Raw genomic sequence first — 16,063 nt, forward strand, 5'->3', positions numbered from 1 at the left:
TTGGTTGGCTTTCACTTGACCTTGTTGAATTCACGTGGTGCCTGCCTTTATTTCATTCAACCTTTATGACTGATAGGATCCACCTAAACACGAAACAAATTGTAACCTGTATATTTTTAGCATAATTATTCATTTAATAATAATCTAATTTAATAACACTTATGGATTCATACTTGCATCTGATTCAGGTGAGAAGCCTGGTTTTCCTCCTTCCTGAAGCCCTTCTTTTTAGGTCTAAACTCAAAGGCTCCTTTCTACCTCCCCCGCCATACAAACACAACATGCTCACACTCATTTCACTGCTACTCTATTACACTGCTAAACCCCACAACTTCCACCATCTGCATTAAGCCCTCCAGAGCAGGGGTCTCCAACCTTGGCAACTTTAAGACCTGTGGACTTCAACTCCCAGCTTTGCTGGCTGAGGAATTCTGGGAGTTGAAGTCCACAAGTCTTAAAGTTGCCAAGGTTGGAGACCCCTGCTCCAGAGTACATCCCATCCCCCCATAGAAAGAGCAGGTAATTCTGAAGCCGGCTTTGCTTCTGTGTGGCCCATACCAGATCCCAGGCGTGTGTAGATTGTATTGACTCCACGATACTCAGCCAATGAAGTGACCCCTCCATGCTTCCTTTGTGCCCACTTAAGCAGGCCTCTCGCAGTATTTGGGAAGTCGGTCTCTGCAGATGCCACCAGCTGAGTGGCTGAAATGCTAGAGCCCAGAGAGACCTGGAGACAAGGGAAAGATAAAGATAAAGAATCTTGGCCTTAAATTAATTTGATTCCCCCAAGCATTTCTCATTTTTACTTTAATCTGGGAGACAGTGACAAGAGGTACCCTACAGCCATATATTTACAGGCCCACTCAAACCTAGGGTTACTATATATATGTGAACAGGCAAACAATTGAAAAGGACAAATGGGAGCAAAAGGGGGACACACTCTTTAGTTTTTTTGACATCAGTGTCAAAAGTTACAGTGAAAAATTGCAAAAGAAAAAGAAAAAAAAAGTACCTAGGTCTACAAGTATATGAAATTACTTTTTCCAGCATCAGAAAGACTTCTGATTTTTCAGTTGCAGGAATGTACTAAAGCTGGTTGGGAGGCTCAAGAAGTATCTTGTAGATCAGGCATGTTCATAACAACAAATATAAAAAAAATAAAGGAAGTTAGTTATGTATATGCATTAACTATTTTATTTGCAGCCTAAGACAATTCCTCTTCACTTAATGTGGCTCAGGCAAACCAAAAGGTTGGACATGCTTGTTGTAGATATTCAAAAAGCTGGACAGTATTTGAATTGAAAGCTATGCCTGCCTGCCAGATGGAAGATAGGAGGACAGGTCCTCCTTTTGCCACATGTCTAAGGAAAGTCCTATTGAAACCTCACTAACTCAATTCTCCCATCTATATGGTAGAACAATAATAAGTTATTGTACAAGATGATCCTAAGCTCAAACCAGTGGTGAAATGCAGCCGGTTCTATCCGGCTTGGGCGAACCGGTAGCACCGGCAGTGGTAAACTCCACCCACCCGCCCGGACATCTTCACATCCCATCTTTAACCCTCTGTGCATGTGCAGAAGGCTCTGCATATGCGTGGAGGTGTGCGCTCTCACATTTGTGAACCGGTAGCAGAGGTAAGTGGATTTCATCCCTGGCTCAAACAAATATAGATGATTGTGGATTTTATATGATTTAAAGCACTATTAAAAATTGATTTGCTACCAATCTATCCTTTATGCTAAGATTTTGTTCATCATCTTTATTTGCTCTGAGTAAAGTCACCTCCCCTTCATAGGTTCCAAATGTAATATTCTCCACCTTTGTCCTGTAGAATGTTCAGTCCAAATTCTGTTCTCACCTGGAAGGTCCAATTTTTCCCAGGAGAAGTTGACAACTTCCATTGCACTGGCTGCTGGGAATGCAATACAAAGATGGGGGCACCGCTCAGAAGATTTGGAGCCAACGTAAGAGTTACCTGAAATGGAGTCAAAAAGATAAAAATCTCTTCGGCACAGATTTACATTTTAGATTATGTTCTGTGTATGTATCTTTGTAAAATGGTTCTTGGCATACCTTCATCTGATAAACTTAAATTTTTATCTCCAATTTTGGCAGAAATGAAGCAAGATCTACAGAGACAGCCCAGAATTCATGAGGATATCAGAAGTATGACAAATGTGATTAAGATTGCATTAATAGCTTGCCTTGTGGAAGAGTATCTGGCCATAAGCCCTTACCCTGATACAGTTTTGTAAGGCTCTAAAGACCTGGCTTTTCCTCCAGATATTTGGCCCTGGCAGTTCGGCAAGTTTTGTGGAGATGTTCTTTTCTTTTGGCAGTTACTGTTTAACCAGGGCACAATTAGTTGATACTGTTATGATTGTTTTAATCTTGGTATGCTGCCCAGAATCACAGCTGTGAAATGGGAGGGGCATATACATTATTTAACCAAACAAGCAAACAAATTTCAAAGCTGATCTATATTTGATGAGGTTTTCCTTTTTTTTATTTCTTCATATCATTGTAAGCAAATAATGTATAAGCTACCAAATCATTTTATCTATTAGGGTCACCCTTAAAAAGTTTTACCGCATAAATTACCACGTGATGTGAGGAGAAGAATTCATTTTCCAGACTTACGGGACTGTAATTGGGCATTTATTGAGCTTTCTATTTTAAGTTCGAACTCAGTTCCTAGAGATTGATTTATCTGTTTATCAAATTTTAGGTACTGCCCATCTCACTCTCAGAGTGACTCTGGGAGGTGTGGTTTAAAAGCATAAGAGTATAAAAAACATATAAAAATACAATACATCAGTAAAAGGAACCAGGTGGAAACATAATTAAAATCAGTTAAAAGTTAAAAGATGAGTGGAGGGCCTTAAGGTACCAACCAGCCCTAGAATTGTAGGCTGCTCCGGAAGTCCCATGCAAGTTGGCAGACTCTTTTGAAAGGCCAGGAGAGAGAGTGGGGGTGCTGCTTCTCCTCTGGGGAGGGGAAAGGAGGATGTTCTGAGGGCAAGGGCAACAGCAAAGAAGGCCCTCTTCCTGGACCCCACCAGTTGAAATTCTTTAACTGAGGAGTCCACAGCATAGCTTCCCTGCATGACCAGATGGGACAGGTTGATGTAATGGCAATTCCTCAGGTCACCTGGCCCCCTAACATTTAGGGCTTATCTGAGTTCTTATCAGATTCCATGACAGAAGATTTTGTGGGAATCGCACTCCTCCCAATCCAAGCCAGTTTCAAGGAGGGGGCTGTGTCAGAGGCAGCCAGACCACGCAGAGCATTAGCCAGGGCTGCCCCCTCAACCCAATTTCCCTGTACCTGAGCATTGGCAGCCCCTCCATTGCGCAAGCTGATGACATGCACTTCTTGACCCGTGGAGGAGAGTCCCCGGCTGGTGCATCCTTTGCCTCTTCGCAAAACCTCCCGAAAGCCCAGGATAGGATGGGAGGTGGAGGAAGACTCAGGCAGACAAGTGAGATGGTGCCAGGCAACTGCAGAGCAAAACAGAGATTGTGCCTCTGGTGCCAAAGCTGCCTTCAGTCTGTTTCTCCTCATTCCCAAATACAGAATCTATCCCAAAGCAGTCAGGAGGTTGAACTTAGAATTTGTTTACTTCTTTATGACATCTATTCCATGCTCTCATATGAAGAATATGAAACATCTGACAGTGAATGAGGATAGAGGGCAAGAAAAGCAAGGAGTGGAGCAAACACTGGGGAGAAAAGGTCATTGGGGGCAGGGCTCACAAGATCTTTTCTCAATTGTTCAAATGCTGCTGCTCTTTGAGGATTCAGCTGCTGGATCATGCAAGTATACCTGGATTATCTCCCCCACCCTCTTCAGGGGGTGCTGTTAATTATATCCAGCTCCAACCATTCAGTTAATTATACCCAGATCAGATATACACTGAAGGACTTCAAGCAGATTAACAGATTAACAGAGTTGGAAAGGACCTTATAGGTCATCTAGTCCAACCCCACCTAAGCAGGAGACCCTACACCATTTCTGACAAATGGCAGTCTTAAGACCAGACCTGATTAGGGTGTCAGTGAAATATCTGTTTTTTTAAACTATTCTGGCTTAATTATTATTTAATTATTATCTGTTTCAATTATAAATTTTGATGTGACCCACCCAGTATCTCTTGCAATGAGCAGCTGTAATAAATCTTACTGTGCTTCGCCTTCATTATTCCATCAGAAGAATCACTATTAGTAATTCTACATTCAAATCTGTGTGACACAAATTATCCAGTGCCTGCTCCCTTTTGCAAGGTGACACCAGCTTTTGTTGGCTATTCCGGTAATTAATGTGAGAGCCTTGTTGTCCTTATTGAACCTTATTGAACCTTATTGGCAGTGCCCCATCAGGTGTTTTTAGGAAGGCGAAGAAATAGTCAGAGATAGGCAGAAAATATTGTTGTTGAGTGGGAGGGAGTTTTCCAGCAAAGCAGGAATCAGATCATGCCCAGTTTGAAAGGGACCTTGAAGATAATCCACAGCTGCAGATGCTTGACAGATGGCCAGCCACACAGCCTCTCTTGAAATATCTCTCCTGCTGCCCTACTACACCTCCGCAACTTAGATGGCAATCTCTAGGTTAACAGAGACTCTGCTCCTCAGAAAAGCAAAAGAGCACATTGGTTTCTGGGAGATGGTGTAAGCATGGCCTAAGGGCAAAGTGTAAGATCCATTCTTCACTTTCCTCAGCTTGTCCCAGGTTGATACCTGTAAAAAGCATCCCACTTGCTGGCTTCACAATTTTGTCCTGCATCATTGCCTGGAGGAAAGCACATTAAAGAAGCTGCCTGGGGAAGTTCTCTTCAGCAATTACTCTTGAAGCCTTAGATTGCGTTCCCTGCTGGAGTCAATGGCAATTCATGGCAATGTTGTAGGACCATGATGGCAAACCTATGGTACCCATGCCACAGGTGCCATGCAGAGCCCTTTCTGTGGCCACACCAGCCATTGCCCTAGCCCAGCTTCACCGCACATGCGTGCATGCCTCCCACCAGCCAGCTGGTCTTCAGGTCTCTGCCAAGCATGCATGGGGGCAAGGTGCATGCGGGGGATGTGCGGGGGTGGGATGTGTGTGTGTGGGGGTGCAGGTTGGTGCAGGAGGCTTTCCAGACCCAAAACAGGATGCAAGGGCGCCACACGAGCCCCCCCCCCACGCTGTGCTTTGGGCCTGGAAAGCCTCTTACACCAATCTAGAAGCCAAAATGATGTGGGGGAATGGGGTGCATGGGTGGGGGATGGGGTGCATGTGCAGGGCATGCATGCATACATGGGGGACACATGCATACATTGCATTTTGGGGATTCGGGCATTCATGCATGCATTTGGGTGCTTGAGCTTTGGGCACTCGGCATCAAAAAGGTTAACCATTATTGCTGTAGAACATCTTCCAGCAGGAAATGTAATCTAAGGCCCTTCAGCTTCCCAGAGCCTTAGATACAGCATCCCAACCCCACCCAGACTTGTTGGAAACTTGTGTTAACGTTAGAAAAACAGAAAATTATTAAACCAGCAGAATGTGATCATTTATACATACTATTTCATATTTTGGGGGAGGGCAAGTGGGAAAGACACCTTCTGTATATATTTCTTTTTCAAATGAATATGTCACCCTTCAGAACAAAGTTTCTAGCACAGCTTGCAAATGCTAAAATCATGAGTTAGAACAGCATTCAAAATATCTAACATAAAAGCAGGAAAACAGCAGAAAGGTAATAATTATAATTTAAATTAAATTAGTAAATTTAATATTTAATAAAATAAACATTAAGATATTAAAAGACCAACAAAATTGCTTTTTTTTTTTAATACTGGAAAAGGACCTTCCTATCACTGAGCAAAGAATGGAATTTAAGGAAGGGTCCCTAGAACTTTTCCCCTTTAAATCGACAGTCCCTACTTGGCTAATCGGAGAACCGGAGAAGGAGAAGGAGAAGGAGATACAGAGGCCTTCCACTGGCATTAGCTTAGAAAACAAAGTGAAAATTACCAGATGAGTACCTGTATCTGTAATGTGTCATGTGTCTGTTTTTGCCTGAAAACAGCCTGACATATATTTCCAGTAATCTATTATAGGAAAGTTTGAAGAACAAGTTAAAGGATTAGAACAATAAGTGGCCACACTTCAAGTGAGGATAAAACATCATTCCTTTAAAAAAAATCTAAAGAGTAGAAAGGAAGAAAGCATTGGGCTGGTTGCTAAAAGTATCCATATCTCCAAGAAATCCAAAAGAGAGAAATCGGGAATATTGTAGAGAGCATCCAGGTTAAAAAAAGCAGAGGAATTAATGCGCGCAGTGCTACAATTGGAGCCAACTTTCACCTGCCCAGATAAAAAGAAAAAATGGAAGTTTCTTTTTAAAAGCAAACTCCATATCTATCAAAGAGGCATGAGGTATTGTGACAGAAGATTTCAATTACCCTAACAAAATTGTAGGAGACAAAAATCTGTCAATTATTTTCAGAAAGTCCCTAACATTCATCTCTGATGTTTCTCTATCAGGAAGAGGTGAACAAGAAAAAACACTACTTTAATCATCTCCATTGATTAAGTTCAAATTAAAGTGATGGACCTTCTTGTTAATTTGAACTTAATCAATAGAGAAGATGTAACTGAAGAAATGGAAGTAAGAGGAACTTTAAAGAACAATGCTAACAAAGTCTTGAATTCTTGATTTTAGAATTCCATTTGTTAGATTTATATACTAATTAATTAATTATACTAATTAAAGCTGGATATTAGTGAAACACAGTTGCAAAACATTCCAAAGAGAACAATGTTTCTGTACAGAAAAGGAAAACAGTGAAAACAGAAATGACAATAATAATAAAAAGAAGGTAGAAAACATCACTATAAAAAAATGCAATCAGTACTTGTCAATACAGTTGTGTCACAGTATAAACAAGTAGCCAGGAAGGTTAATGGTGACAAAAATCCTTAGCTGAGTTGAGATTGGCAGAGGATGCTACAAACAATAAGGCTCCTTTAAATTCATTCAAAATAAAACATTCAACCGGAAAATTACCAATTGCAAAATGACAAAATGTTAATGACTAAGAAAGGCAGAAATGTGTACTTTTGTTTTTGGGTTTCCCCCCCCCCCCACAAGGGTGTATGTGTTAGGCAATTGTGGCATTGCTGAATTGTGAAACTTGAAAATGCTACAAACATGCTCAGGGAATAATGGCTTACTTTGAATGCAGTTCCATTACAGGACTAGATAAATTACATTTTAGGGAGTGAAAAAATTTGGTGACCATCTGGGCACATTTTTTTGTATTGTTTTTGAGAAATTTTGTAGCATTGATGAAGAGCCAAATGATTGGAGAAGATAAAATAGTATTCCTCTGAAAAGAAAATACAGTAATTAACCTGACATGGGCTCCCAAATACAATAATTAGCAGAAGCCAGTATGAATATGTCAATAAGTTTTAACAAACTATCTTACTTTTAAAAAGTCTCTTTTATAAATCTTGTATAGTTTTTTTTTAAAAATTGGGTAGTTTTTTTAATAGATTGTGAGAATCATGGTGTTACAATATATAATGATTCCAGCAAAGCTAGCTCAAAAATCATACCCCAAATGCAATATTTTGATTACGCATGCACACATACAAACACTTCAGTGTTTTGTACTTAAGAGTTTGAAAGGTTTTATGCCTCCTGCATGCCTAGCTGCTACTACACGGTCCATTTAGTTTTTCATAACTGTGGTCAGAAATGGTTTGAGGTTGCAAGCTGCTCAGGGATTTCAAGACAAAAATCACATGATAGACATGATTGGGAAAAGAAGAATTGCATGGAATTAAATACTTTGCCCAAGTGTGATCAGACACACAAGGAATTTGTCTCCTATGTAGAAGCTCTCATTGTACAGGCAAAGTAACAGAATAATGATGATTATCATAATAATATTGATAAGAGATGAGAATAAAGAGGATAATAAGGATAAATAATACTACAGCCATACTACATTGGTAAATACATGGAATATTACACTCCTCGCCTCTACCTTTTGGACAGAGTGCATCAGCCCTAAGAAATCATTCATTGTGGATTAAAAATTGGGACATCTGAATTTTAGCAACCACATTTTTACCTGTTCCAGAGCAAGTCCAAAGGACAAACAATAAACACCATCTCCATCGACAAACGGCTGGTTGGTAACTGCCACACATCATTTACACTTGTAGATTTTTACTAGTCACAACCTATGTAGGAAAGCAAGATCAAAGAAAGCATGAGAGCTGAAGGAAAATACGTTTCATAACCTCCCAGCTTTTCAAAATTCCTAGACAATTTAATTTCACGTTCGGATATGAAGATAAGACACCAAGCACTTACGTTTCTACTTCTCTTCTTGCTATCTGAGATACAAATGTATAAATAACTAAAAACACACATCACCAAGAGCTCTTCATTTACTCTATACAATTCTCTTACCAGGCTGTGGCATGCAGGATATCCATAAACCAAGCTCCTCTTTTTGTTGTGTGCATCCAGCATATTCATTGATCTCTGGACCTTAAGTCCTGGCCAAGGCCTTGGCTAACTCAAATACTGGGATTAGCTTGCAGACATTTCCCCCGCCCGCTGGCCTTGATCTTCCTGTGTAGCCATATCAACACGCCTCTGTTCCACTGTCTCCATGGAAGGGTGGATTATATTCTCACTACCACCAACTGAATAAAAAGTCTGTTCTGCAATATTCTTCAGCCTACCTTTAGTTTCCCGGATGCATGAAAAATCTCTACCATTAATAAGGGGCCAAGGCCAGGCATTATGGGAGAAAATAGCCCCAAGTTAAATATCTTCTCCCTGGCTCCCAACAATCCATTATTTCTTAGGTATGCCTATGGGTTGAGTTCAGAATATACTACCCCAAATTGTCCTTAAAACTGCAGTCTAAATAGTCTCAAATGGAAGTCACTTACAGGTACTCCTCAACTCACAACAGTTCATTTAGCGACCTTTCAAAGTTACATCAGCACTGAAAAAAAGTGACTTATGACCATTTTTCACACTTATGACCATTGCAACGTCCTTATGTCATGTGATCAAAATTCAGATGCTTGGCAACTGACTCATGACAGTTGCAGTGTCCCACGGACATGTGATCACTTTTTGCAACCTTCCGATGAGCAAAGTCAATGGGGAAGCCAGATTTACTTAACAACTGCGTTACTAACTTAACAGCTGCAGTGGTTCACTTAATGTCTGTGGCAAGAAAAGTTGTAAAATGGGGCAGCATTCACTTAACTAGCTGACTTACCAACATAAATTTTGGGCTCAATTGTGGTCATAAATTGAGGAATAACTAGTTCCTAACCCTAAGTCTACTCCCTAGATGCTGTAGCCACACAAAATCTGATTGTACTGAGTGTCTAACTAAAGACAAAATAGATTCTATGCTCACTTATGTTTAGGGCTTTATACAAGAAATGGATTACACTTCTCCATACAGCATTCCACAAATCATTGACTCTTTGAGGAGAAAAAACTGGCTCCTTCCAATAACTCATTTAATCTTTATTATCCCCTCCAGCTGATTTCCCAGTGGCACATCTTGAGCATGTACTTGCAAGGGCTCAAGATGCGAAGGGACATTTTGCTTGCTCCAAATGTGCCCCTACCTTCTCTCCCACCCTTGGTCAAAATCTTTCTCCTTTTGACTATTTCCTCCAATGTCTTTCACTTATCACTCCCACCTTTCAATGCTGCTTGAATAGTGAGAGTGATAAGTGAAAGACATTGGAGGAAATAGTCAAAACATAGTGGGCATTGTGCTTTGGAGTAACGTTGCCTTAAGAGTGCACACTTGGGGATTCCAGAAGTAAAAGGAAGTTCTACACTCTTCAGCTGGCAAAGCAAGTAAAACTCTGTAGAGACCCAGCCAAAAAAAAAAAAATCTCTTACCTTCCTCAGCAGAGCAGCCTCAGTGCCTTTGGAGCCAGGTGCTGTTTAGGAAAACTGAAGAAGAGCAATTGCCACCTGAACTGAAGAGGAGGAAAGAAGTGGGAGGTGGCCACCTGGTTCAGGAGATGCAGAAATCATGGACAAGTCTGTGCCTCTTGTCCCCAGGCCGGCATGATTTAACAATAATGAAAATTACGCAGTCAATGTAAAGTTAAAAATAACTCTAGGACTCTGGGAGGGTCAAATTACAAGTGAGGAAGGGAGGGTGTGTGGAGAGTGTGGCAGCTGTTGATTTGTAAAGGAATTCAGTGGTGGAGGAAAGGTGCTCCCAAGACAAGGAGTGGGCACTGCCAACCGAAGCATCCAGATTCCCATTTCCCTCTCTCCCCCTTTGTCCCTTTTGCATTGGCTTCTCCACACACCCTCGATCAGAGGAAGGGCACGAGTGGCGGCTGAGAGATACTAAATCAGCAAGCTTCCCCTGATGATGCCTCACAAAATAAGGAGCACAAAAGCTAAACTCCAAGTGGGCGTTGCTAAAGAGATAGCTGGATTTATGATTAACACAGGCATGCAAAGGAAGAAACTTCCTGAGCATCATTAGCAAGTTTCTTGATCCCCCTGAAGTGATGCAGTCTGGGTCAGGCTGACATGCTGTTCCCCCCCCTCCCACAGACACACTTGTAAGATTGGGCTTGGAAGGAGACGTTGCAGGTAATCAAGTTGCTTCAAACTACGAGATGGGAGGCAACTAAATTTGATAACAGTAATTAATAATAATAATTGATTTGGCTTTAATAGATCACTAGTTGGGGTCAAAGAGCATCAAGGAATTTTTGAGAAGCAGCAAAGAGACCAGCCTCTGAGTGTGTGAGTTTGGGGGGGGGGGTGCTAGACAAAAATTAAATAAATAACCTGGGGTTTTGCACTGTATTCATATTTTCAAAGCCTCAGGGGCAGAATCCAAGGTCACTTGAAAAATCAAGCTACAAGGTCCATGACCACACAGCAAGGTGCAACTCACAGCACCTGCAAGCAGGGGTGGGGAATACAATATTGCAGTGCTACAATTTCTATTATACCTAGTCATTGGCCAGACTGGGAAAGTCCAATAAGAATGGGAGTCTTATAACATCAGGACAGTAGCACAAATTCTCTAGTCCTATCGTTGGTTATATCATAGAGTGGTATAGATTTAAGAAACCTGCATATGTAGATTTAATGGTCACATTGTTAGGCTCCACAACATTGGCTGAAGAAATGGGGATATTACTCAGCTGTATCCCTATTATATAAAGTCCATTCGCGGCTCAGTTTCTGGACATCCCATATTTATACACAGCACCAATGTGCTTTTCCTCCTTCGCCTGTGTTTCTAGTTTTGTTTCCACTTTAATAATATTCAACTTTCTCTGCTGAAAAAAGATGATTGTTCTCTGAATGCAGAATCTTCAAAGTCGTGAAAGAATTTGGAAGTGGGGAAGAAGCACCATAACTTATATGTATGCATTTCCAGTATTTCTATCATTTGTTTCTCTTATCTTTCATAAATTTATATGAACTGAACTTATTTCAAAAGCATTTTATTATTGAACAGAGTAGAGTACAATTATTCTTGGAGGATGTTACTAGATAGGCCAAGGTTTCGCCTGCTATAATAAACTATCCTTGAACATTTTCTTTAGTACAATAAAATTCACAGCACATTTTATTTTGCAGCATGCAGCGATTAGCCATTTACTCTCTCTAGCTAATAAATCCTTTCTGGAAAACACTCTGCCCCAAGTTCGATTTTTGACTTGGACACCGATGAGGTACTTCAATGACCTCCAAATGTTTTAGCCAGTGAGCAGATTTTGCAATTTGTCCCCTCCCTTATCATCACAAAATGAATGTGAAATGTACTTACCGGTAGGTCTTTTCCAGTTCCCTAACCTATTGGCTGTCATTTGTATGGAAGAAATATGTCATGCTATATTTTTGGGTTATAACAATGATTAATTCATGGTTGTTCCTGCAACCCTTAAAGTGGCTTTAGTTTGTTTAGAAGCCATTGCTGGATCCCACGTTGGATAATTTTCATTCAGTATCTAATCTCCTTTTCTTAGGAAAGGTCATGGCAAAAATAGTTACGCAGCAGCTTCGGCAGATCCTGGGTGAAGAGGATTATTTGAACCAGAGGTGGGATTCACTTACCTTCCCTGCTGGTTCACAAATGTGAGTTCACGTGCCACCTCTGTGCATGCACATGGCTTTCTGTGCATGCACAGTAGTTGCGCATTACGTCTAGGCAGGTGGACTAGCTTCTGGACTAGCTCTGTGGGTTGGAAGTTTTAATTGTAAGTCGCACAGTACGCTACCCAGAGTCACATTCAGTGAGATGGGTGGCCATATAAATTTGTTGAATAAACACTTGAATTTTAAAGAACCTCTAATAAAGATGAAGATGATGACATAGCTCAAGAACTCTCAAAAGTTTAAATTGTAAGTTTAACTCCTGATTTCACAGGACTGTTGTTCTTGGCAACAATCCAGAATTCTTTGCCATTTTCTTTTTTCAGACATTTTCCATGGGGTTCCAGAACTGGAAGGGGGGAATACAACCCCCTGCTCTGTAGAACTCCAATTACAGTAGTGGCCAAAATTGTGGAAATCTTTTGGGAAAAGTGTATTTTTGAGGTTTGATGGCTAATAACACCACTTTTTTTTGGAGTTTCAAGATAATCATATTCCACTGCTGGAATGGCCTGGGAATAGACCAGACCTTAACCCAATTGAAATGGAACTAAACTAACCGCCTAAAGAAACTTACTAGTCAGAAGCGACTCAGCAATAAAACCCAGTTAATAGAAGCAATCATTCAATCTTGGTTTCACATTATAACAGCTGCAGAACTAAAAGATTTGGTTCACTCCATGGGAAGACGTTGTAAGGCTGTAATTCATGCTAAAGGTTACCCAACTAAGTATTAACTGACGTGATAATTTTTGTATATCTCATTTATTGTCATTTTTGAAAGACAATATGCAAGAAAGATACTTAAAGGAATGGAAAAAATGGATTGACTATATTCAAAGTAGATATCAGACTAAGCGTTATCAGACTGCTTTTGAATGATTAGGATGTATTATTTTTTATTGTTTTGGGGGGAAGTTAGGAACTGATGAGAATTGTAGGAGTATAATTGAGTTGGGAGGGAAAATTTTTTAGCATATGTTTGTTTTATTTTTAACTATACCTTGTGTTTGTTCCGGGGAGTCGGGGGGGGGAGGGGGAAGGGGGGTTTGTGAGGGGAGGGGGGGAGGGGGGGAAGGGGAAAATTTTTTTTGTAAAACTTTTTCAATAAAAAAAATGGTGTTATTAGCTAGTTCTAGAAAATACTTTTCCCAAAAGATTTCCACAATTTTGGCCACTACTGTGTATCAGCCAAGAAAGATTGCTGTCTAACTTGTGCTTGTACACATTCAGTAAACGGAAGCCTTTACTATCTGTCTGGGTGAATGGTTGTGTCAAACCATTAATTTGAACATGAAATTAAAATCTGCTTTAATTTCCCACCATGTCTGACGTCCCTGGTATTTTATAGTGGTCTTCTATATCCTAGTATCCTAGTACTATTGTAGTATGATTTTTTTTATTTCTTTTGTCACAACAGAATACACAAACAATTGTCATAGATAAAACAACATATTTTGAAGAAAATATACATATATGTATAAAAATATGCATCAACTATATCAATTTGATATGATGAAGGGAACAATAGGACAGGAACGGTAGGCACTTTTGTGCTCTTATGCACGCCCCTTATAGCCCTCTTCTTCACTTTTTGAATGCAGACAAGACTACCCAGGGTCTACCATCTGCTGAAACACCAAGACCTTAATGGGTATTAAAGAAGACTAGCATTATAATATACATGGAAGGCATATGGATTACAGCAGGGGTTTCCAACCTTGGCCAAGCTTTGCTGGCTGGGGGATTCTGGGAGTTGAAGTCCGCCAGGCTTAAAGCGGCCAAGGTTGGAGACCCCTGGGTTAGGAAACATCATCCACACTGTACCTCAATCTTACCAAATTAAATGGTAATAGGCATTAAAAGGGAGTGTTGCAAAGTAAATCTCAAAATTGAAAAAATCTTGGTGCAGGACAGAATGCTAAGAATAAGGTACAGATACTGCAGACTTACAAGCTGTCCAACAATTATTGAACAGAGCTTTTTAGGTAATATCCATTCAAGGGCACTCCCGCCTTACAGCTGCCAGCCCAAAGGGAAATACCTGATCATCTGTTGCCAAGACAAAAGCCACCTTCCCGATGTTGCTTCTCAATGATGTGGGCGAGTTGGATACAGAACGCAGGAACACCATTTAAGTTGCCTGAAAACATGCATTATGGAATACATACCCTATGTAGGAACCTTGAACTTGTTTTACACTCCAACACTGTCAGTTTCTTGTGATCAAAGCTCATGGCACATTTTTTATTTATTTTATTTTATTTATTTATTCGTCGTAACAATATATACAAGTATAACATAGAGGATTATATAATATATAAACATATATATGAGGAGAAACAAGGTACTATAAACACATATATATATAGGGGAAGAAACAATAGGACAGGAACGGTAGGCACATTTGTGCTTTTATGCACGCCCCTTAGAGTCCTCTTAGGAAAGTGGTGAAGTCAACCGTAGATAGATTTAGAGTAAAACTTTTGGGGTTATGAGAAGAAACCGCAGGTGTCTCCACCTCAAGAGATGGGTGGGAGGCAGTCTGTGTCAGGTTTTCTCCACAACAGACTGCATTCTGTGGAACATCCTCCCACAGATGGCCCCTAACTATTGGACATTTTGCAAATACAGTCATTTTTTTTCAATCCCCTTGCAGTACACGATCTTAATCCAGTATCTTCTAGATGTCATTACTACAGATCTCTTTTTCCCAGGCACTATGGCAATTAGGCTGACCAGGAATTAGGGTTGAAGTCCACCTCCGATTCAAGTGGCTGACAGAAATATTATTTGGGGAATAACATCTTTGGAAACAAGAGATGAAACTTGTAAAATGAACACAGACATTTAGGGAAAGAACATTTTATTTTGTTTTTAAGCTTCTATGAGGGTTTGTACAAACAGTAAAAAAAGCTTTTCAAAAGTAATGAAGAATGTTCTTTACACTATTGTTGATGTATTTTTAAATCCCAAAGTTCCACTCAAATGGACCAGACTGACCTCACTACCTGGAGGCAGACAATACTTCTGGCAAACTGTTTGGACTACGGTATAGAACAAGGATGATGACTACTGTGTAAGAAAATTCTTGTTCTAAGACTTTGCACATGCCAAGTAATAAGACAATGGGATTCAGGACAGTGAGCCCAACCTGAGAAATGGCTAAGAAACAAATAAGATGAAATAGATGATCAGAACTGCCATACATAGCTTTATTGAACCTACAGGATGGTTCACTTATAACAGAGGGACACAAAATGGTGCTTTATACCAGACTATTGAAGACATCTGAAATTCCTCTTCAACAATCTTTAAAACCCAAGACACAATTATTATTAAAATGGAAAGCTAGGTTTTTTTTTTCAGCCTGTAGGAAAACCCATACACTCAACCAACCACACAAGCTGTTCAGTGGGCCCAAGGTCACATGTGTTTTTAGCCAAGTATTAGAAGAGCAAACCATAACTCGGACTTCCTATTTTAGCAGGTGAACTGTAATATTCACTCCAAGAAGACTACGTGCTTATTGCCCTGTGGAAATACTCTACATGTGATTGCTGCAGCCATCAACCTTTTCAGGGCAAGCACCAATGCGGGATTTTTGTGCAATACTACAACAGGTAGCAATGTTTTGAATGGCCCAAACCTCATGAATTTTTATACAAGCACACAGATTTTGCATAATTTATTTATCTCATGAGATTTTGACAGTTTGCAATTGAAACAACAATTCAAAATTAGTGGGTACCATTTAGGGAACGTTGTCAATCCGCACCCTATTATAAAAAACATCAAATTGTACACTTGAGTTTTCATGTTTGTAATAATGCCCCTAGACATATAGGATGCTAATGAGAAATTCCTTCAGCAAGATCAAG

The 16,063-nt window shown here is 40.2% G+C and overlaps 1 protein-coding gene across 1 annotated transcript; it reads right to left on the reverse strand.

Moving 5' to 3' along the window:
• Window positions 1-56: 56 nt before the first annotated feature.
• Window positions 57-5,058, reverse strand: LOC131190549 (transforming growth factor beta receptor type 3-like). Its single transcript, XM_058167885.1, has 4 exons — window positions 3,332-5,058; window positions 1,862-1,978; window positions 494-727; window positions 57-83 (listed from the first exon to the last, which is right to left on the reverse strand). Exons 1-4 carry the CDS (start codon window positions 3,566-3,568, stop codon window positions 57-59), a joined length of 615 nt encoding a protein of 204 aa, XP_058023868.1. The 5' UTR covers window positions 3,569-5,058.
• Between the last annotated feature and the right edge of the window lie 11,005 nt (window positions 5,059-16,063).

The sequence above is a fragment of the Ahaetulla prasina genome, chromosome 2 (genome assembly GCF_028640845.1).
Source record: "Ahaetulla prasina isolate Xishuangbanna chromosome 2, ASM2864084v1, whole genome shotgun sequence".
NCBI classification, from domain to species: domain Eukaryota; kingdom Metazoa; phylum Chordata; class Lepidosauria; order Squamata; family Colubridae; genus Ahaetulla; species Ahaetulla prasina.

What these genes read in the sequence shown, in the direction of transcription:
- LOC131190549 (XM_058167885.1), bottom strand. Translation starts at nt 3,568, where the DNA reads ATGAGGAGAAACAGACTGAAGGCAGCTTTGGCACCAGAGGCACAATCT. An exon ending in GGAAAAATTGGACCTTCCAG is followed by an intron (nt 728 to 1,861) that starts GTGAGAACAGAA and finishes CCTTGTCTCCAG; the next exon opens with GTCTCTCTGGGCTCTAGCAT. An exon ending in TTTCTATGGGGGGATGGGAT is followed by an intron (nt 84 to 493) that starts GTACTCTGGAGC and finishes TTTCGTGTTTAG; the next exon opens with GTGGATCCTATCAGTCATAA.